Raw genomic sequence first — 23,924 nt, forward strand, 5'->3', positions numbered from 1 at the left:
TAGTTTTTGAACGACAGTGTGTAATAATATCTTAGATATTAGAATAGTATCTTAATGGCTGCTTATTTCTGGTATATTTTGCTTTGTGATCCTGTAGATCGCAGTGCTGGTATCAGTACGATTAGCTAACTCTATGCGCTCACTGTCTGCCTTAATGACACGGATATTGAAGTGTGTTACGAAGACTCATTTAGTGGCTGTGTGATTACTGACACACATTGCACTCGTTTTTCCCGACCCTGAGGTGTGTGTGTTTTCTGTGAGACTTTCCATTAGCGCGGGGTGTGGTGGTGGTGCTGGCTTTATGATAATAAATTAGCTGAGGATCATTAGCGCCGTCTAGTGGAGAGGTGTATTAAATAGCGCCTTAAGCAAACGGGTCCGATAATGAAACCAACGTTGTTCTTGCTGACTCTTGCTTTTTTGTATTTTTCATATAAAGTTAATAATCTGTTTATAAAATGTCATTTAAAAAATAACTGCAATTGTTGTTGTCCTGCAGGATGAAATGTCATATGTCAACGGGAAGGCCACATACAAACTGACCGTAGTGCCCAGTAAGAACCTCACCGTCAGCTGTTTTGTGACCAATAAACTCGGTGAGGACACGAAGGAGATCAGCGTGTTTTCTCGTAAGTACTGAACGCGCTGAAGGGGTTTCCCGCTGTGAGAACGCTTACTAACCACTCAATCGACCCCTTTAAAAAGGCTCATATTATAGGGCTGTCAATAACATATTTCAAGATTAAAAAGAACCATTAGCTTACATATTTGACATGGTTAATAACAAGTGGTTTGAGAGCGGGCACAAGCACTGAGATTGCTTGTTTATTTGAACAGAAATAGGTGAAACATACTAGTTTTGCAATAATAAAGAATTAGCATTATTGATGTACAATTTGTGTCTTATTTTACGTTTTTTTAGTGGCACAAATAATACTAGTTTGACAGCCCTGATAAGTAAATGCCGTATCTAACATTCTCTTATGTGCATGTGAGGAGATTGGTAAAGCTAGCATGTTCCACACAGGTTTGCCTGATGCACCATTCAAATGCAGGGTGATTTAGTGGCCTTTTACTATATTAGTATTATTAGTGTCCTGGTGTGAACACTGGAAAGGCAGGGTTGGCTGCTCTCTCTCAGGTCCTGTTGTTCACTCACAGGGCATGAGGTGCTCTCTTTCTTGTTTCTGGCTTTGGCTCGGGTTTTGTTTGTCTGTGTCAGGGTGCTTGGACTGCAGTCTCTTTTCCTCCTCCTTTCTTTCCGACCGCTATCGCATGTTTGTGGTCATCTTCCTTACTAGAATCTGATTGGACAATACTCACTTCTGATTTAAATTGGTTTTGCATCTAAACCACAGTTGGGTGGTGGCTTTACTTCGCACCAAATTTGTCATAAATGCCAGTTTGATTGAATTTTGCACCCAAAGTTAATTTGATTTTATATCTGATTTCAGTATTTGAGGAGGACACGTCCAAACCAGGTAAGATCATCTGATTTCATTCACTTGAATTTCACTTAAAATGAAGTAAAGGTTAAGATCATGAGTCGGAGGGTGTCAAGCATCCTGACATCATGCAAACTTTGTGCCTTCACATCTTTTAATTGTTTTTTTTTTAGCTGTCATACCTGAAAAAATGTCATCTTGAAATAATCCCAGCTTTAATTTTTCTCAAATAGCAGGATTCTGTCAATCATTTTTGATTTCCCAGCATTGCCTTTCCCTGTGAAGAGTCATAATGCTTCAGAAGAATTCATAACGTGTTTATCTGTCCCATCGCATTTAGAGAAAAACGAAGATGGCACCGAGCAGGCCAAAGTGATTGTGGGTGTCGTGGTTGGACTCCTTGTAGCCGCTGCTTTGGTGGGACTCACCTACTGGCTCTATATCAAGAAAACAAGGTAAGATGCAACATGACATCTCAAAAATAAGCAGAGTATGAAAAAGCAGAGTATATTTCATCGCCTACATTTAAATTACCACCTGTACAGATGAAGTACATATGATTGCAGTAGAAGTCCCAGTATCTGCTGTTATACATCATCTTGATTGGTCCAGATTGACAAGAGAAGCAAGTGAGCCAGAAATGGTCTAGCCGCAAGAGCTCAGTTTGAAATGTGCTGAAAGATTAATCAAGGTAAAATTGTCCTGTTAGACAAGGCAGCTGGAAGACCGGCGAGAAGGAGACAGGCACTTCAGAGGAGAGTAAGAAACTGGAGGAGAACAATCATAAAGCAGATGTCTAAAAGAGAAGAGAGCCGTCAAAGAAGAACGAAGAAGGTGAGGATATTTTTGCTTGCAATTTTACAATTTCAAAGCTCAGAGCAGGGTGGAAAATTCACACCTGCCAAAACTGGGTGATACATAATATATATATATATATTATTTTATATATATTATATATTAGACTTTTCAGACGTGCGCTCCACTTAACCTCAGCGCCAGGTGCGAGTAAAAAGAGCGTGGAAATGGTACAGGTGACGAGGGAGCTTCAGGAGAACATCAGTGAACTGAGGTCAGATGAGATGTCAGGCCATATGTCAGTAAAAACAAATTTTCCTCTCCTGACTGCCGTTATACTGTGCTTGTTAAACGTGCTCTTCAATTGCATGAACAAATGCGCCGGCGCGCTGTATATCATTTCATATTATAGCACAATTATATATAAAAGGTTGTGAGAAAACACAATGCGTGTCAGATCCGCGTCACGTTTAGCAGCGGCAGCTCTTAAAGAAATAGCAGCCAAATAACCTAATAACTAGCTGCTGTGATGTCTGTTCATCAAAGAACAAAAGAAAAATAGAGGAAATCTATAACTTTTGTAGCTTTAAGGATTCATCTATATTTAATTTAGAATTTAGTGTTTGATAACTTTATTCAATTTCTGTATATTTCCTACTTGCTGAATGGCACAGGTAGCTAAATATGACATTTATTATAATGGGTTTATGTTAAGATGGGTTTAAGTTAAATTAAAAGTTATTTGTTAAAGTGTAATAAATGTTCAAATTGATATCTCTCATTTATACTGTAATGTTGAATGGCTATAATCAATGGTCAGTTTCATAGAGACATTTGTATCAGTGATACTCGCCTTCAGTCATTAAAAAGATGCCACTAAACGAATCTAAAAAAATATACTGTCTTTGTTGTTTGTACATTGATTTGAATATTGCATGTGAAATTGTTGCAATATAAAAGTATATTTAAAAACTTTAATGTAAGGTTTATTTTAGAAAAAAATGTACATGTATGTATATATATATATGTGTGTGTGTGTGTGTGTGTGTTACATCACCCACACCCTTATGACTGGTTTTGTGGTCCAGGGTCACACACACACACACATACATATACATATATACACATATATATATATATATATATAATGTCACAAATATTGCAGGTTATTGTTACTCACAGTATCATATACAAGTTAAAGGGTTAGTTCACCCAAAAATGAAAATTCTGTCATTAATTACTCACCCTCATGTCGTTCCAAACCTGTAAAACCTTCATTCATCTTCGGAACACAAATTAAGATATTTTTGATAAAATCTGAGTAAGTAACGGAATATCGACTTTATCAACAGTTCTACTCCCCATGGGATGATTAGGAGAAGAGTTGTTGAATGAAGTTATTTTTGTTTTCTTAAAAATAAAAGTATTTTCGTAGCTTCATAAAATTACAGTTGAACCCCTGATGTCACATGGATTATTTTACCGATGTCCTTGCTACATTTCTGGACCTTGACCGTGGTAGTAACCTTGCTGTCTATGCAGGGTCTGAGAGCTCTTGGATTTCATCAAAAATATCTTAATTTGTGTTCTGAAGATGAACAAAGGTCTTATGAGTTTGGAACGACATGAGGGTGAGTAATTAATGACAGAATTTTCATTTTTGGGTGAACTAACCCGTTTCCACTTCCCACAAATAGGTGAGGAACATTGTGACCTTTCTGATCCTCATGTTCTCATTTTGGTGGCTTAATGTGAGGAATCTTTCATTTATACCACCAAATGGAGAACTGGTACATTTTTTACTGAGGTAAAAGACGTTAAAACAGAGTCACGACAGATGTGTTCTTTTGAAGACCGTTGTGCATGTCTTTCAACTGAATCACGCACATCACAGCGAGGTGTTAAGACTATCATTATTACAATGTGATGTAAACAATGTAGTATATTGCAGTAGCTAATAAAGGTGCAATATTGAGTACGCCAACTCAATATTTTGATGTCAGGCTATCCTTATCTTCTCATCTTTTCTAATCACTTTCTTTGTTTGTGTTTGTATACCAGAAATGAACCAGGAAAGAGGCCTTGTCACATGGAATGTGCAGTACTACACACTTCAATCATCTAATTCCAGACATCTGATTGGACAGCGACGCCTCCTTCGGGCTGCTCGTGCGTGTCACGCATCACAGAATGTTTTCAGAATATTTCCTATTCCAAATGAACTGTTTGTTAAAAAAAGAGAAAGAAAATCCCCCACCACGATTCAAAAGTGTAAAAGAGAAAACCACTTGTATTGTAAATTTAGTCTGCACAGAGGACTGCATTTATTTTTGATCGATTCTGACTTTTCTTTTGTGTTCCCAGTGAATGTTCTCGTGTCATGCGCATTGCTAATGTGGTGGGCACAGCTGTTTTGTTCCCCCTCTAGTTAAAAAAAAAATGTAAATTCGCTGTACACTTTTTAGGCCTGTGTAAATACGGGGAGTGCGTTCACTACTTAACGTTGGGATTATTGAAAAAAAGAACGGATAATAATGGATTTTGAGACTGCGTGTTGATATTGCACAGTCCCTCATCGAAAACTCCTTAAGATCGTGGTCGGATGCTGGAAGAACGATGAATTCACTGCTGTTACACCTCTGTTCGCTCATGTTTTATTTATTGGTACCTCTTTATGTAACTGTCCTATGACATCTATGTTATTTCCTCTAGTTCGAAGTGGCTAAGTAGTGAAAACGGGTTTAGAAATGTAGAGATTTTCTGCTACACCCAGTGGCCTTCAGGTTGCATTGCATGATGGCATAGTTGTAGGGCTCTGCGCTCAGCAGAACACAGCCCGCTAGAGTTTAACGTAGACGTGACTTGCATATAGTATAAACAAGCAAACATCCGCTCTTGGTATCAGACTGGGTAGTAGCGACCTTGCATGCAGAGCCTTTATTTTTTGATAGGAAGTAAATATAAAAGAATAGCCCCATTATTCTGCCTTAACAGAAAGAGTGAGTATTGGTAGGCAAACTTCAGTCAGTATGTTAATGTGAAACTTCACTGTATAGCCTTTCAGTTTTGCACTTCCCTCAGACTACAAAAACCGCATTCCTTTTTTTTTTACACATCATTTTTTGTATCTACGATGTTTGTCAGGTTAATGTCCGACACTGTAGTCTTTAAGGATGGGTTCCGTTCATCGTGGTCTGAAGAAGCTGTAAATATGTTTGAATGTCTTGCTTGTGTTTGGCTATTTATAATGTGTGAGAAATGCAAGGTTAGCTGTGCTTCTGCTTAGTCACTAAAGAGACCCTTTTTATTTAAAATGTAATCTCACTTTGTCACGCATATTCAGTTTCGTCTCCACAAACGAGTGTTTTGAATGTCCATGTTTAGCGTAACCGTTAGCGTAAGTCTCGCATATTTTGAACCATCAGGTCAGCAGTGAAACCAAAGAGGGTAACCGCAAAAGAAGGCCATAAAGTATTGTAAATACTGACTTTTGTTTTTGTACTTTTGTTGACAATAAAAGTGTACATTTTGAAATAAGTTTCTGGGGGGTTTTGTCCACTCACAACAATTACAAAAAAATACCACACGTAGCAGATGTTAATACTGGCTTTTATAAAACTTTTTTTTTTTTCTCCACAAGAACAGATCACGGGTTACCAACATTACTGAAAGAAGAAAATAATAATCTCCAAGAAAACTTTTAACAAAGTATAAATTAATTGCACACATCACTGGTTTTAAATGATCCACAAGGCATTTTCCAACAAAGTAAAATCTCTCGTAAAAAGAAGAGGGGAAATGAACACACCGTTCCCCTTGTGAACCTGTCGAAGGCCACGTCCTCTTCCGCTGGAGGGTTCACTCAGTTCTCAGACTTTCAAGTGTAAGATGGAGACAAGACCAGTGCAAAAATGAAGTTTCAAGTTCAAGAGAAAACCTGATAGGGAGGAATGACAAACAGCCAGTGGGGAAAAAAACAAACAAAGGAGTCAAAGTGGTCCAGCTTCACAGCACTCCCAAAAGGCCTTGAATGAAGCGGTTGCTGGAGTTTTCTTCAGTTTGTGGAAATCACTATTACGTCAAACCATTAAAAATGCCTCGTAGATGATATTCTGCATGTTTTTGGTTTGTTTGCCAGGCGCTTATACAAATGGTGCAAGTCCAGTTCTTTTTTTTGCATATAGCATCAGTGCAAGTGGGCTGAGGGTAACTGAAAACAGGGAAGGGGAAGGTTTAGGTGGCTTCTCCTGCACTGCACTAATTTTAAAATAAATAAGGAACCGATGCATTCAAAGGGGCTTTCGGGATTGTTTTATTTCACCAGTTGACAGGCCCTATTTACAGAAGATGAAACAACCATATTAGCCCTTGCTTGCGAACGCTGGAATGCACGCAGTTGTCAAAGGCGTCCGTTAAGAGTTGATAAAGAGTGGCTAAACTGAAAAAGCCGGCAGAAAGAGAACCGAGAACCTGATATTCGATGTCCGTCTCTTTTTCTGCCTCTAACAATCTGATCTGGTTTGTCGTGTAACGTGTTCACGGCGAATTAATGAGATAAAGGAGAAATGGTCACAGCAAGAGCCATTACTGTAAAATTCATGATACCCGAGAGGCCAGGAAGGAGCGGCTGGACGTGGGTAATATGTGTGTGTGCAGCAGCAGCAGTGGCAGGAAAGGCATGAACAGCCTGCAGACACTGGCAACACTAACAGAAGCGTTCAGAGCTGCTTTCAATTCCGTCCAGTCAATTTGAGAGAAGTACAAACGTCACTGCTTTGAAGGACGCAGCAAATCCACTCTAAAATGTGGCCAGACACCTCCAAATATGAAAAATTCAATTTCGGTTTCTTTCTTGAACGTCCCCTGCTGTAACGACGATGACCTGAGCGCTGCAGATAAGCCACGTCACTGTAAACACAATGCTTTTTTTGTTTTTTTTCACAGGATCCCATTGTTACAAACGCAACACTCCGTTAGGCTCCTTTTGGCGGAAAAGCGCACATTTTCGTCTCATTTGCTGCACGTGCTAAACAAAAGCAAGCAGAAGTCAGCCTGCGGTTTGTACGCTCAGAGACAGTCGTAGATAGTTTGAAATCACTTCGGCGCAGGCTACAGGCCCTGCCTGGGGGCGACTAGCGCAAACTCCCGCAAAATGTTCCGTGCCACGTCCACTTTGTTCTGCGCGATCATCAGCGCTCGTTTCACGTCTTCAAACGAGTAGCCCTCCCCCATCAGCTTGGCGATCTTGGCGTCGACGTTCTCCCGGGACGATTCGTGCGGTCTCCTGTGGATGTCTGGTGGGATGATCCTGGGAAGTGGTTTCGGAGGTCTCTCAGGTGCCCTGGAGCAATCTCCGGCCACTGTAAACAGGAAACAAAGAGTGTTTAGTCAAAATGGGCCATTGAGAGTGGATGGTAGCAGGCCGACTGAAAAGACTCTAAACACATTAAAAACCCATTACAGGCTAGTAATTAATAAGCGCATTCATCTTGATAATGGCTTCATTTAATAAAACTGCAGGGCTATTATGCATTCAGAACAACACACTGCGCTCACGGCTGTTTTATTAGGATATTACGTGTATACTTTTGGCTCATTCTAGATGTGCAAGCAATGTTTGTTCTGATCATTAATATTATATCATTTCAAGCATAAGGTATAGGAGGCTTGGCTATATTGTGAATACGCTGGGAGAACAGAGAGAGAGAGAGAAATTGAGTCTTTCTACATGCCTCTGTAATCCCTCCTCTCACCAACAGATGGAGCTAAAATATCACTCATGCATAAACTTATTGTGCTCTGACTCTAAATGACATGTTTACTCAATTGCCAAGACACATTGTATGAAAACACTGGTCATACCCAATTGTACAAACGTCAAACTTTTTAAATAGTACTGTTTTTAATGTCTTTTTGATTAAATAAATGCAGCCTTGATGAGCAGAAGAGACTTTAAAAAGAGCATTTTAGAAACTGCAGTATAAATTACTAAATTAAAAGATTTGCAACCCAGAAAAACAGGTTTTTATGAGAAACAAGTTTTTCTTTTGGGAAATCGCTCTAATTAATTTTAGTGTCTAAGCAATTGAGAAAAAGCCTTAAAGTTTATTAAGGTGGTATAACTGAATTAAACTGAAAGGCAATTCAAGAATCAAAGATTAATGGAAGTGAAGATGAATAAATGTAAAAAACGAATTAATCTTACGTTTCAGAAAAGAAGCACTGCACAAACACACCTTATCCACATCATACAGCTCTTATAATTGAAGCTAATAATAAGATTTAGCGACTCAATAATGAATAATGTCTGCGTTGTGGTTCACAGCTCATTTTGTGTTACTCAATGCAATAGTAAAAGCAAAACAAAACAACAAATCAAATAAACAGTCTGCTAATCAGGCAGCCAATCAGATTGAGGCGCTGCGCCATTGGCTACCTTGAGGGGGCAGTAGAATGTCATAGTCTGAGGGTGTCCTGTTGTGGAGGGGGCACTGTGTGGTGTGAGCCAAACCCAAAATCAACGAACCAGAGTCAAACCCACCTGAGGGACACAACACAGAGTTACACTGACCAACAACTGGCCTCTGAGACTTCAACCACCATCGGCCACCACATAAAACAATGTAAACTTCAATCCCTAATGCTACAAACACACACAAACTCCCACAATCAACGCTAAAAGATGGTCATACAGAAAATGAAGATGACAGATGAGAGACGGTGTGTGTATGTGTGTACAAGTGTGTGTTCTCTCACCATGCTCTGGAGGTTTATGTTTCTTTATGTCTGTTGAGAGATCCGACGAGCCGTTTTCTAAAGCCCTTTATGAAGAGAAAACACATGTAAATGTTGGAAGCACATTAAAAGAGTCATTGTTTCAGTAGCGTGTGTGTGTTTACCTGTTGGGGATGCGGAAGGGGATGCAGACGGCCGGCTGTGTGATGCAGACGGGATGTGATGAGGGAATCTGATACTCGTCCTCCACTCTGTCCGTCAGACTTCGGTGGCTTGTGAAGGGGTTGGTGTGTCTGCAGATCACAAAAATCTCTTTTCACAACACATACAGGAACATGTACACGCAATCCCATGATGCTTCAGGCATCAGATCGGCCACAGATTGGGTTCTCAGACCACAGTGACACCATTCAGCTCTACACAGCATGTTGCTATAAGGTTGGTAAGGAGTTTAGTGTGTTTTTTAGACTCTATGGTATTCTGATCTTTATATAGACTTGTTCCCCCTTTCAGTGCAAATCTGTAGTTTTTTCCACATTTTTTATCATAAATCTGATGGCTTAGAAAAGTAAAAGAACATCTTTCCTCAACAACAGCATTATTTGAGACATCATTCATGTTTGTACCATGGAAAACTTGATACATACTTGAACAACTCCTCAACTCCAAATATTAATTACTGCATTAGCAAATACTCAAATAAACCGCCTCATGTGCTCCCAAATTACAGCAAAGTGTGGAATAACCATATGTAAATATTTACATTGATGACAGCATTGTAACTGACTCTTCAGGAGACTTTGACGATGTTCTCCGCCTTCATGCTGACTCACTGAAATGAGCACTCTGCAGTGTGTGAGCTGGTCGCTGCGAGATTAGCCAGTTTAATCACGTAATGCTCTAACTTAGAGTCACATGCTGGGCTGAAGTAGGCAAAGACGGCCAATATTTAAACAGGTCGGCACCTACAGGGGGGAGAGAGGTTAACTAGCTCTGACTGGGATACGATGGGCGGTTTTCCAGCCAAGTCTGGGCTGCTACCGTGATGCGCCATTAGAGGGCACTTTAGACATTTCTTGTCCCTGTGACAATGAAGAGATTCATTAAAGATCTTTTTTAAGTGTTTCGAAGTGCTCCTTGTTTCCAAGACATCAAGAGAGTGTTTATAGATGTACATTTGCCAAGTCTTTAAAGAGAAGCCAACCATAGCAGTGTGAAAACACCTATGAGAGAGAGAGAGAGATGACAGGTTCACATGTTTTCCTTTTCTTTGAGGAGGTGGAAAGTGCTCTCAACAGTTCCAAGCCGTTGGTGTGCGTGTGTGTTTCTGTACAGTAAACGTATGCTGGTAAGTGTGATGCCCATCACAAAGAACTCAGTGTGCACCGAAGCCAGTAGAAAAGCCTTACTATGCTTACTAACAATACAATGATCTCAGCTTCTATAAACACATCACTGACTACTGACGCAGCTCTATGGACAGATACACCACATAGACACACAACACTATTCTTCTGTGCTCTAAACAACATCCATTGTGGTTTCCAGAGCCTCTTGGTTTCATTTGTCAAAGCAGTGACAGAAACAGTTTTTTCTTGTAGCAGGAACTGCTGAGAGGAGCACAACAGTGTTGCATGAATGAAGCTATTAACACTGACAACCAAACCAATGACTAGGGTGCTATGGATGATAGTCAGGGCATTGCTAAGGCATTTAGAGTGTTTCTAGAACTCTTTATAAAGTATGGTTCTGCTAAGGTGATCTGAGCGGTTTTTAACATGTTCCGTGACTTTGAAGTTTCTCAAAGCAAAGTCAAATCACATTCAAATGAGAATGTTTGGGAATTTTATAATTAGCCAGGTGAAAAGTATAGGTCCATTCGCTTAGAAAAGAAAGTGCACACCTCTCCTGAACAAGCAGCATAGTTTGAATTATCATTTGTATCTGTAGCACAAAAACAGCACAAGCTAAGTGGTTAAGTTTACTATGTTAATCACTTCTTTTTATCTAATTATAATAATAACAACAAAAATCCAGCACTCTGAGTGCAATATAAAGTAAAGAAAGAGCATAATCAGAAGAGGAAATAAGGCTTGCTGCTTGGAGTGTAACCTCTCATAGGCTGGTTCTGCTTAATTCCCTCAAAAGCCCCACAGGAAGTCCATCACTGCTGGATCTCTGTGTGTGTGTGTGCCTTTATGTTTGTTTAAAGAGTACATGCTCTCCGGATCCTGGTGCTCTTGCATAATTGGTGCACATGTGTCCAAACACTGATGTCTGTATATGTGTGTGTTGTTCTGACAGAACTCTAGAGATATACAGGATGCAGCCTGTGCACACAATCCCTGGATCACATTAACACATTTATTAATTCCACATGATCTTTTTGTATTTTCACCACAGAAATCATTTGCAAGAAAGCAATAATTTAGTCATGGAACATTACAAAAGCAGATCAATGAGCAAAGCAGGAAAAGACGCTAAGGATCAGCGTCAAAAGATCAGCGAGTCCACAGAAAAACACAGTGCTTGAGAGTGGCAAGCAGGTGATTTGTAATCATTTGAACATGATATGAGTGAACTGGGCAGAGTAAACACGGTTGTTTGTTTGTTGAGGCTCCCTTCAGAATAAAGAAAGATAGATTTGGCTGCTTTACAGCGATTATGATCAACATGCACACAAAGAACAAGAGCTGCAGCAGGGCTCCGGGGATGGGAGTGGCAACTGTGTGTGTGTGTGTGTGGCGCTTACCTCTGGTTGTGGTCCACAAGGGGAGGGGAGTGACGCAGAGGGGGGATATCATACTCATCACCAGGTAACAGGCCGTTGATGAAAGACTGCAGAGAAATACACACAAACACGCAATTATAAAATAATATAGCCAAGCCATTTTTGATTACACAGTTTTAGATTTCGTGATCAATAAGCAACCAGGTAGACGGTTGGATTGGACAGAGAGATTATAGATAGAAAAATGGATGGACAGACAGATGGAACAACAGCACAAAATATGTATGGATGGATGGATTATAGACAGAAAAATGGATGACCAGACAGATGGATGGAAAAGCATATATAGATGGATGGATGTACACACAATGGATAGAGATAGAAAGACGGATGAACAGATGGATGGAAAAATGAATGGATGGAATAATTATAGATTGAAAGATGGATAGATAGGTACAGAAGGAGGGATGGATGGATGGATGGATGGATAATAAATTTTACATATGAAACACGGTAATATTGTATCATAAATATTCTATATACTGGTCAGTGGTAATAGATAGATAGATAGATAGATAGACAGATAGATAGATAGATAGATAGATAGATACAAATCAAATAAACAGTCTGCTAATCAGGCAGCCAATCAGATTGAGGCGCTGCGCCATTGGCTACCTTGAGGGGGCAGTAGAATGTCATAGTCTGAGGGTGTCCTGTTGTGGAGGGGGCACTGTGTGGTGTGAGCCAAACCCAAAATCAACGAACCAGAGTCAAACCCACCTGAGGGACACAACACAGAGTTACACTGACCAACAACTGGCCTCTGAGACTTCAACCACCATCGGCCACCACATAAAACAATGTAAACTTCAATCCCTAATGCTACAAACACACACAAACTCCCACAATCAACGCTAAAAGATGGTCATACAGAAAATGAAGATGACAGATGAGAGACGGTGTGTGTATGTGTGTACAAGTGTGTGTTCTCTCACCATGCTCTGGAGGTTTATGTTTCTTTATGTCTGTTGAGAGATCCGACGAGCCGTTTTCTAAAGCCCTTTATGAAGAGAAAACACATGTAAATGTTGGAAGCACATTAAAAGAGTCATTGTTTCAGTAGCGTGTGTGTGTTTACCTGTTGGGGATGCGGAAGGGGATGCAGACGGCCGGCTGTGTGATGCAGACGGGATGTGATGAGGGAATCTGATACTCGTCCTCCACTCTGTCCGTCAGACTTCGGTGGCTTGTGAAGGGGTTGGTGTGTCTGCAGATCACAAAAATCTCTTTTCACAACACATACAGGAACATGTACACGCAATCCCATGATGCTTCAGGCATCAGATCGGCCACAGATTGGGTTCTCAGACCACAGTGACACCATTCAGCTCTACACAGCATGTTGCTATAAGGTTGGTAAGAAGTTTAGTGTGTTTTTTAGACTCTATGGTATTCTGATCTTTATATAGACTTGTTCCCCCTTTCAGTGCAAATCTGTAGTTTTTTCCACATTTTTTATCATAAATCTGATGGCTTAGAAAAGTAAAAGAACATCTTTCCTCAACAACAGCATTATTTGAGACATCATTCATGTTTGTACCATGGAAAACTTGATACATACTTGAACAACTCCTCAACTCCAAATATTAATTACTGCATTAGCAAATACTCAAATAAACCGCCTCATGTGCTCCCAAATTACAGCAAAGTGTGGAATAACCATATGTAAATATTTACATTGATGACAGCATTGTAACTGACTCTTCAGGAGACTTTGACGATGTTCTCCGCCTTCATGCTGACTCACTGAAATGAGCACTCTGCAGTGTGTGAGCTGGTCGCTGCGAGATTAGCCAGTTTAATCACGTAATGCTCTAACTTAGAGTCACATGCTGGGCTGAAGTAGGCAAAGACGGCCAATATTTAAACAGGTCGGCACCTACAGGGGGGAGAGAGGTTAACTAGCTCTGACTGGGATACGATGGGCGGTTTTCCAGCCAAGTCTGGGCTGCTACCGTGATGCGCCATTAGAGGGCACTTTAGACAGTTCTTGTCCCTGTGACAATGAAGAGATTCATTAAAGATCTTTTTTAAGTGTTTCGAAGTGCTCCTTGTTTCCAAGTCATCAAGAGAGTGTTTATAGATGTACATTTGCCAAGTCTTTAAAGAGAAGCCAACCATAGCAGTGTGAAAACACCTATGAGAGAGAGAGATGACAGGTTCACATGTTTTCCTTTTCTTTGAGGAGGTGGAAAGTCCTCTCAACAGTTCCAAGACGTTGGTGTGCGTGTGTGTTTCTGTACAGTAAACGTATGCTGGTAAGTGTGATGCCCATCACAAAGAACTCAGTGTGCCCCGAAGCCAGTAGAAAAGCCTTACTATGCTTACTAACAATACAATGATCTCAGCTTCTATAAACACATCACTGACTACTGACGCAGCTCTATGGACAGATACACCACATAGACACACAACACTATTCTTCTGTGCTCTAAACAACATCCATTGTGGTTTCCAGAGCCTCTTGGTTTCATTTGTCAAAGCAGTGACAGAAACAGTTTTTTCTTGTAGCAGGAACTGCTGAGAGGAGCAAAACAGTGTTGCATGAATGAAGCTATTAACACTGACAACCAAACCAATGACTAGGGTGCTATGGATGATAGTCAGGGCATTGCTAAGGCATTTAGAGTGTTTCTAGAACTCTTTATAAAGTATGGTTCTGCTAAGGTGATCTGAGCGGTTTTTAACATGTTCCGTGACTTTGCAGTTTCTCAAAGCAAAGTCAAATCACATTCAAATGAGAATGTTTGGGAATTTTATAATTAGCCAGGTGAAAAGTATAGGTCCATTCGCTTAGAAAAGAAAGTGCACACCTCTCCTGAACAAGCAGCATAGTTTGAATTATCATTTGTATCTGTAGCACAAAAACAGCACAAGCTAAGTGGTTAAGTTTACTAGAACTCTTTATCAAGTATGGTTCTGCTAAGGTGATCTGAGCGGTTTTTAACATGTTCCGTGACTTTGAAGTTTCTCAAAGCAAAGTCAAATCACATTCAAATGAGAATGTTTGGGAATTTTATAATTAGCCAGGTGAAAAGTATAGGTCCATTCGCTTAGAAAAGAAAGTGCACACCTCTCCTGAACAAGCAGCATAGTTTGAATTATCATTTGTATCTGTAGCACAAAAACAGCACAAGCTAAGTGGTTAAGTTTACTATGTTAATCACTTCTTTTTATCTAATTATAATAATAACAACAAAAATCCAGCACTCTGAGTGCAATATAAAGTAAAGAAAGAGTATAATCAGAAGAGGAAATAAGGCTTGCTGCTTGGAGTGTAACCTCTCATAGGCTGGTTCTGCTTAATTCCCTCAAAAGCCCCACAGGAAGTCCATCACTGCTGGATCTCTGTGTGTGTGTGTGCCTTTATGTTTGTTTAAAGAGTACATGCTCTCCGGATCCTGGTGCTCTTGCATAATTGGTGCACATGTGTCCAAACACTGATGTCTGTATATGTGTGTGTTGTTCTGACAGAACTCTAGAGATATACAGGATGCAGCCTGTGCACACACACCCTGGATCACATTAACACATTTATTAATTCCACATGATCTTTTTGTATTTTCACCACAGAAATCATTTGCAAGAAAGCAATAATTTAGTCATGGAACATTACAAAAGCAGATCAATGAGCAAAGCAGGAAAAGACGCTAAGGATCAGCGTCAAAAGATCAGCGAGTCCACAGAAAAACACAGTGCTTGAGAGTGGCAAGCAGGTGATTTGTAATCATTTGAACATGATATGAGTGAACTGGGCAGAGTAAACACGGTTGTTTGTTTGTTGAGGCTCCCTTCAGAATAAAGAAAGATAGATTTGGCTGCTTTACAGCGATTATGATCAACATGCACACAAAGAACAAGAGCTGCAGCAGGGCTCCGGGGATGGGAGTGGCAACTGTGTGTGTGTGTGTGTGGCGCTTACCTCTGGTTGTGGTCCACAAGGGGAGGGGAGTGACGCAGAGGGGGGATATCATACTCATCACCAGGTAACAGGCCGTTGATGAAAGACTGCAGAGAAATACACACAAACACGCAATTATAAAATAATATAGCCAAGCCATTTTTGATTACACAGTTTTAGATTTCGTGATCAATAAGCAACCAGGTAGACGGTTGGATGGGACAGACAGATTATAGATAGAAAAATGGATGGACAGACAGAAGGATGCATGGATAGATGGATGGATGGAAGGAAGGATGAATGGATTGGACAGACAGATTATAGATAGAAAAATGGATGGACAGACAGGTGGATGGAAAAACAGAACAAAAGATGGATGGATGGAGACAGATTATAGATAGGAAAATGGATGGACAGACAGATGAATAGAAAAACAGAACAAAGGATGGATGAATGGATGGATGGATGGATGGATGGACGGACGGATTGGACAGACAGACAGATTATAGATAGAAAAATGGATGGACAGACGGATGGATGGATGGATGGATATATTGGACAGACAGATTATAGATAGAAAAATGGATGGACAGACGGATGGAAAAACAGAACAAAATATGCACAATGGATGGATATAGAGGGATGAATGGATAGATGGAAAACAGAACAAAGGATGGATGGATTGGACAGAGAGATTATAGATAGAAAAATGGATGGACAGACAGATGGAACAACAGCACAAAATATGTATGGATGGATGGATTATAGACAGAAAAATGGATGACCAGACAGGTGGATGGAAAAGCATATATAGATGGATGGATATACACACAATGGATAGAGATAGAAGGACGGATGAACAGATTGATGGAAAAATGAATGGATGGAATAATTATAGATTGAAAGATGGATAGATAGGTACAGAAGGAGGGATGGATGGATGGATGGATGGATGGATGGATAATAAATTTTACATATGAAACACGGTAATATTGTATCATAAATATTCTATATACTGGTCAGTGGTAATAGATAGATAGATAGACAGATAGATAGACAGATAGATAGATAGATAGATAGATAGATAGATACAGTAGATCTGAGAATACAATATATTTTCCTGCAGAATATCCTGTAAATGTGTCTAGTGAATAAACCAGAAGGATCTTCTAGACCTCCATCATGGAGCTCTAGAAGCCTCTGATGTCTGAGTCGGTTTATTTCAGAGATCAAGAGCAGCGTGTGATGCTGCACACTAGCTGTGGCCTGCAGTGACGGGAGAACAGGGGCCAAACTCTCTGTGCCCACACTGTGACACTAAATTAATCCATACACTGGCATGCCAACCCGGGACAGAGAGAGAGAGGGAATTTTACAGTCAATTGATGGTTACATATAATTGCATGTTGCAAACCTTAGTAGAACAAAAAGATCAAAAAGATCCACATGCACTTCAAACAACCCAAAACATCTCAGAGACGTTCTTAGTTTCCAAAAGGGCTTTAATGAGAGACCCACTACAGTTTTGCAACCAAATATTTAACTCTCTCCAATCCCCTCTCACAGAACACGCTTATTTAACGAATAATCTATAAACTCTCAGAGAGCCACGAATGTGTGTGTTTTACATTTTTGTACATTAACCCAGATATATGCAAAAACACATGGTGGGGTGGGAGGGCAACCGCTGTAATCATGAAAGGCTTTGAATGCTTTTTAAATACCTTTTTTTTAATGCCAGGGCCAGAAGTACTACACACAGCTGAATTTCACAGCCTTGCTTTACTGCGAATATCGTCACTGTTGCTTAGTAACAGCCATGGGCAAAAAGTGAATATTTATGGCTTAAAATAGGCATGTAAGGGCTTGTGAATGAGTACAGAAGGTTCTAGGTGATTTCAAAGCACAATGTCCGGTCATTTTTCTGCTCTTATCTCATGTTCTTGACGCCGCTTATCAAAGAAGGACATTCCAGCCCTAATATAAAGTGTCGCTCCCCAAAACGAGCGTGTGAACGTGATCCGCATGATACAGAAGGAATGTGTGTGCGTTCCTAACCTTACTACACTCTGACTGCGCGTTCAGTCTGTGGCTGGTCCGGTTTAACCCCAAGTCTGCACCGGAGCAGCTGAGGGGTCTCCCATTGATGTGCGCAGGGGCGGCGTGGGCGAGTTTGGGGGAGCGGTCTGCAGCAGACGTCCTGCAGTCTGACAAGGCAGTGCTGTCTTTAGGGCTCCAGGCCTCCAGGGGTGCTCTGGGGTCTCTGGGAAGGCCAGACGATGGGGTGACCAGCCAGGCGGCCCGGCCCTCTTGAGGGATATGAGGTGGGCGTTCTGGCGGAGGTGGGGGAGGGGGGTCTCTCTGTGGAGGTGGAGGGGCAGGAAGGGGTTTGTCCTGTTTTCTGGACATGCCTGGAGATGACTGCAAAGCAAAAAGAGAAACTTGGAACATAAGGAAATTAAACGGAGAAAAATCTAAAAATGTATCGTGATACCTTGAAACAAACTATACCTTGGGTGAGCCTGTGGGACTAGGAGCGGGAGAACGTATGAGATCGAGGCGGGGTGGTACGGGTGGAATGTTCAAGTGTGGGCCCATGTGATCTGCAGCGGTTTTCCGGCGTTCACACACAGGGGATGAGTTCGGAGACATTATTGGCGAGTTCTGGATCTCCATGGACTACGCAAAGAAAGAGAGAAACACTGATGATGATTTATGCAATATTTAGTAGCGTTTGCAAAGACAAGCATCATTATTATTGATCATTTATTGGGTTTGTTCATATCTATAAGTTTAAAACTAGACTTGGGACAATCAGAAATAAGTCGGCTAGAACAGTGGTTCTCTACCTTTTTGACTCCCCCATTGTCAAAGACAACATTGAAAAGCTCATTCAAAATAAAATTATTAAAATAAAAAATAAAAAAATTTGAATGTTTTAAAATATATCTTTCACTCACAAATAGCAATTTATACCTCTTTTTAAGAGCTTGTCATAACTAGAGAAACGTATTTTCATTACAGAAATGACCATGACTTTTTAATCTTTTATTAAAAGATTTTATATTCTAAAATAACGCTTCCTCATATATCCAGATTTTCCAAAACGATGGGAATCCTGGTTCTTAAAATTACAGTTTTTGAGGGAAATATCTACATCTGATTTAGCTTATTTGAAAGCTTGTTTTGTCTTATTTTAAATAATTTTAAGCCATTTTAAAGCCCCTTTGGAAGTTTGCTGATGCCCCCTAGTGGGTTCCGGTCTCTTGGTTGAGAACCATGGACCTATAATCCACCTAGCAACCACCAAGAACACTCTAGCAACCAGATGAAAACACTCAAATCACCTTAGCGACCATATAGCAACAGCCTGGCAGTCATCCACAACATCCTAAAATCATGTTTCACACAATGTTTTACACAATCAAGCTGCACTCAAGTTTTATCCCCCCCAGAAAATGTAAAATCCAGTTAAATCAGGGCAGTACAGAAACACTCAATGTTGCACAGGTCTTGGTCTTGATTAAGATAAAATGCTTCTAACAAACAAGACAACAAGAAGGACAATGACAAACTCATTATTACCATCATCATGATTGCGTACAAAGTTATCCTAATGGCCTATTACCTCATTGAATTGCTATGGGCAGGTTAGGGTATTCAACTTCCTAATCAACTAATAGCCTCATTAGCATAGCCATGAATAGAGCAATTGCAGCTGGCCAGCTTTTGTCCGTGGTGTAGAAAAATATTTATAGAGGGGGAAAGAGCTGCTAATTAAATTTTCTGAGAAACGATACAGGAAATTAAAGGTGAATAATGTGCACTACTCTTAGTACAAACTAGTTCTCACCCACTAGGAGGCCAATATCATCTACAAGTTCTCTTGCAAGGGCATTATGGGGAGAGGAAAAAAACTAATATCTCAAAAATTAATCTTAAAAATAATACCTGCCAAAAGGTGCCCTCTATTGCTCTCTAAGCTCTACCATTTAATGAATCTACTCAGCGAAGCTGCGGAGGTTGTGTCCTCGTGAGGCAGGTTCCGACAGGTTTTTTTTTTTTTCTAATAAAAGAGACTGACATTTATGCTGGTGGAGAGCATGAGGCTCTTGCACCTATATAAAAGCAAGATATAGGCCTCTTTGAAGTCCAGTGAAGAATGAGATTGAAACGCCTAGAAAAAAGAAGATTGGCCGTGGAATGACAACAGTGATGAATTAAATCTTATCTACTGAGCAGGTTTGGGCAGAAACAAACTTCTGCATACTTGTAAACCTATGATAACGAACCAACAGACCTATGATAAAGTCAACATGAAATTCATTTGCAACCAATTTTGCTTACATAATGCGACATATTCCAGAAACAAACAAAAAATGGTCTGGAATTAATTTTATCCATCAGTATTTGACTGAGCCTTGAAAAGTGGGCGTTACATACAAGAATGGATGGGACAGACTGAAAAATAAAAGGGCTTGGTGACATTATCCAAAAAAAGGAAGTTGTTTAAGAGGTGAACAAGTTATAAATGTATATAAAATATTACAATATTACATATAAGCATTTTTTTTAAATCTTTTTAATAACATGCCCTGATGAATTTTAAAAAGTCCATGAACAAATCTTCACTGTACATAACTGATATGAATATTACATAATTAATACAAATTAACATTCAGTACATATATACTACTGCCCAAAACTTATGGGTTAGTAAGAAATGAATACTTTTAATCATGTGACACTAAAGACTGGAGTAATGAGACTGGAGAAAATTCAGCTTTACCATCACAGGAATAACATTTTAAAATATATTTAATACATAAAATATCTTAATTTAAAATGTAATAATAATTTACAATATTGCTGTTTTTACTGTATTTTTGATCAAATAAATGCAGCATTGAGCATAAGAGATTTATTAAAAAAAAATAAAAACATTTACTCTTACCGACCTCAAACTTTTAAACAGTAGGTACCAGTAAGCAAATAGGGTCGATTTTGATATGAAGTTGGAAATTTCATGGATATTTTACCTTCCTGATATGGTCTATAACCAGCGATTCCTCTCGGTCATCGTCATCATCCAGGTCCAGCATTGGGGAGCTGAAGTGGTCCAGGAGGAAGCACTTGGCCCCTTCGTTGCGTGGGTCAAACGGATCAACAATGATGGGCTCTGTGCCTTTGATCTCACAGCGACAGAACGGGCAACCCTGACCATCAGAATCCTGCGGAAAAGAGTCAAAGACACACTGAGTGAACTTTAAAACACTAGCGCGCACACACACACACGCCTCTCACTCGAAACAGACACGAGCACATGCACACAGCGTAGTACCTCCGGTAAACTCGACTCCAACGGTTCTGGGCTGCTTATTTGTATAGTGCTGTAAACACTGACAGACTTGTTGTGGAAATATGCCTTGGCCATGAGGAAGCTCTTTACTGGCAGGATCTGAAGAGCCATGCTTGATTACAAACAGCTGAAACGCACATGCTACCCCCTCAAGCCGGGTACCGAACTTCTCTTTTTGTGATTTAGGAAACAGCAGAGTAAGACAGACACACACACAGGCAGGCAATTTCGCCATGTCGCACGGCTCGGTACGGCCTGGAGACAGCTTACACATGGCAAAATGAAAAACAATCATCTTTCATTTCCTCCATTAAACTCGGAGAATCAAAGTGTGTCGATATTTACAAGAACAAAAGATGATCATGGCTGCCGTCTGGTTGAGGGGTCACTGAAAAGACATCAAAGCGTTGTTTGAAACCTAATCCTAATTAAAGCCCTTAAACGGAGAAAATGAAACACACCCGAACTGACTCGGCATAAAACAAGGCCATTAAAAACGAAAGGAGAGTGAGATTTCTAAGGGATAGTCACCACACAGACTTTGCTGCTGTGTGTGTTTGTAAACTTACCAGAAAAATAGCAATGAATATTAATGCCTCTGCCAGCTAGGGGGTGAGACGACACTTCTCTAGGCTCTTAACCGGTTCAATGGTTTATTTAACGGTTAGGTCCCTTTTATAGGCAGGTGACAGGTTAAAAGGGATACCACTTTGGCTGTTCTAGAAAGTGAGCGGGTGAGCAACAACAGAGGACATTTTAAAAAGCCACACAGCACTAATATTTAGGCCTGTCGCAATAATCAATATATCGACTTATCGCGCAATATATGTACATGACCGCAATCATTTGTGGTGACGCAATATATCTCCCATTATATTTACTTAAAAATTTATGTCACCATGTTTTGTACACTCCACTTGCGCCCGTGTCTTTTGCAGCTTCTCGAACATAACGTGATGTAGTCATGAGGTGCTAGTTGAAATTTAAAAAATGCTTCTACAAAAAATGTTTCATCTGCAGATATGGTCTTGTTTAGGGATCTGTGCCTTTGTGCATACGGACATCTGACTGCTAAGTAAGGATTGTGTTTTTCAGGAATAGTGTGCACCCTTAATTTACAGAGAAAAGAAGGTCAGGGAAAAAAATTTCCATGATCTAAATATTCTTAAAAATTCTTAAAAAGTTTGTTGTCATTTGGAAGTGTGTAGGCCTTCTTGCATTATTATGCTGTTACATTATGATTATATATTCAGTGGCATACAATGGTCTTTAAAATGACAATAATATCGCTTATCGCAATTATTTCTGGGGCAATATATTGCACAACAAAAAGTTGTTATTGTGACAGGCCTACTAATATTATGTCTCTTGCTGTCCAAAAATGAACTCAATGGATCGCAGCTGAGGCTTTTTAGATGCCATTTTAGATCTGTGTTGTGATAATGTGTGTTCAGTGACAATTCTGTCATGACACCCTTCTTCACACATTCTTACACTTAAATGTGGCACAAACACAAGCAAATACTTGCATCTAAACTTAAAGTAGCACATTATGCTACACATTTGACAACCGGAAACTCTACAAACACTTTGCTTAGTTCTGAGCTGCTGAGTCTACTGTTTCATCATAGACATCTTCTCAGAAAAATAGTTTTTAGAAAACTTTTTCTAATTTTTGTTCTCAAATGTTTCACTTGAAAAATGTTTTTGTGCTATATTTCTGTTAAAATAAATGGAACTTCGGTTTGACATTTTCTTATTTAAGGCAGTGACATTCATACATTTGTAAGTGTCAAAATTATTTTTAGGGGCCGTTGTACTGTTTCAGTCAAGTGCTCTTCTGAATTCAATAAGCTTGAGCGCTTCACTTCAACTTTCACGCAGTAAAGAACACAGGTTCATGGTCGATAAGCACAAATCTGATCTCCAGCCTCTCAAAAACCCAGATGGTAACAGATCCATGTGCAGCTGAGTGTAAACTACTGCGACCAATCACGAAACATTACAATAATACTGCTTGTTTCTTAAATTGTTGAGTGATGTAATGATGAATGATAGGATATTACTGGGAAAAGAACGAAGGAATGGAATCAGCACATTTTGCTGGCCTGATTCGATCCTGCTTCACCTACATGAGTGAGCAATTGAAGTTTCTTTTATAATGAAAAAAGCACCATGCATCTGGCTGAGGCATCCGAGTTTAGCTGACCCTACCGTGGCCCTGAAATATTTGTTTATCGTCAGAGAAACTCTGATGCTCAGACAACACCCTAGATCTGAGCATTTCTGGCAATTCGGCCGGTACTTAAAATGTAAACACATACACACTTCACCCCACATGTCTAACATCAACCATGTAAACATCCTCAATCACAATCATGCACTGACACACAGAAACACACACCCAGAAGATAAATGCAACCAGACCGGACACATTTGCCGCCCCTTCACCTGCCCGCTGTGGTGCCGCTTGCATTTGTGATCAGGACAAACGCAAGGGCGACGGAGAGACAGATTACCTGCTGTTCGTTCCCCTCTGAGCCCTGATGACGCTCAGTATTCAGGTCATAGCATGCCATTAAAGCACTTCTAACTAGATCCATTAGCTGAGCACTGGGCATCACTGAAGCGTTTATATGTGATGCAAAGAGTTTCATCATAGTAGATGAAAATAAGACATGTTTATTTCATGCATGAGCGCAGCTGTGCATGAGAGGTGTGGTGGTAGCACACACGTGTAACGTTAAGCTGTTTTAGCATTAGCAATCCAGTAGAGTGTGACTACATGAATAATGTTTATTTAAAAAAATAACACATTATAGTAAAGCTTTAGGTACTTTGGAACCAGCATTTTTTTCACCATATGAAAATTCATCATAAAAACAAAAATAAAAA

General features: G+C 40.0%; 2 protein-coding genes and 1 long non-coding RNA gene across 3 annotated transcripts in view; 1 reads left to right on the forward strand and 2 right to left on the reverse strand.

The window, feature by feature from the left end:
- Nucleotides 1-5,777, forward strand: part of LOC107747037 (CD166 antigen homolog) — a 72,680-nt gene extending 66,903 nt beyond the window's left edge. The window contains exons 11-15 of the mRNA XM_016561452.1: nucleotides 503-632; nucleotides 1,458-1,484; nucleotides 1,789-1,903; nucleotides 2,158-2,282; nucleotides 4,305-5,777. Coding sequence (XP_016416938.1) covers nucleotides 503-632; nucleotides 1,458-1,484; nucleotides 1,789-1,903; nucleotides 2,158-2,248 — 363 coding nt within the window. The 3' untranslated portion in view covers nucleotides 2,249-2,282; nucleotides 4,305-5,777. The remainder of the gene's footprint in view (nucleotides 1-502; nucleotides 633-1,457; nucleotides 1,485-1,788; nucleotides 1,904-2,157; nucleotides 2,283-4,304) is intronic.
- Nucleotides 5,778-8,674: 2,897 nt separating this feature from the next.
- On the reverse strand, nucleotides 8,675-11,837 carry LOC107747019 (uncharacterized). Its single transcript, XR_001640751.1, has 4 exons — nucleotides 11,731-11,837; nucleotides 9,143-9,271; nucleotides 9,000-9,064; nucleotides 8,675-8,784 (listed from the first exon to the last, which is right to left on the reverse strand). It is a non-coding gene; the product is annotated as an uncharacterized LOC107747019 (long non-coding RNA).
- Nucleotides 11,838-12,355: 518 nt separating this feature from the next.
- Nucleotides 12,356-23,924, reverse strand: part of LOC107747038 (E3 ubiquitin-protein ligase CBL-B-like) — a gene marked incomplete at its 5' end in the record, with an annotated part of 61,651 nt that continues 50,082 nt past the window's right edge. The window contains 7 exons of the mRNA XM_016561453.1: nucleotides 12,356-12,489; nucleotides 12,705-12,769; nucleotides 12,848-12,976; nucleotides 15,692-15,777; nucleotides 17,729-18,091; nucleotides 18,182-18,349; nucleotides 20,710-20,901. Coding sequence (XP_016416939.1) covers nucleotides 12,356-12,489; nucleotides 12,705-12,769; nucleotides 12,848-12,976; nucleotides 15,692-15,777; nucleotides 17,729-18,091; nucleotides 18,182-18,349; nucleotides 20,710-20,901 — 1,137 coding nt within the window. The remainder of the gene's footprint in view (nucleotides 12,490-12,704; nucleotides 12,770-12,847; nucleotides 12,977-15,691; nucleotides 15,778-17,728; nucleotides 18,092-18,181; nucleotides 18,350-20,709; nucleotides 20,902-23,924) is intronic.

This window comes from Sinocyclocheilus rhinocerous, unplaced genomic scaffold (assembly GCF_001515625.1).
Source record: "Sinocyclocheilus rhinocerous isolate Xijiao unplaced genomic scaffold, SAMN03320098_v1.1 scaffold708, whole genome shotgun sequence".
Lineage (NCBI taxonomy): Eukaryota > Metazoa > Chordata > Actinopteri > Cypriniformes > Cyprinidae > Sinocyclocheilus > Sinocyclocheilus rhinocerous.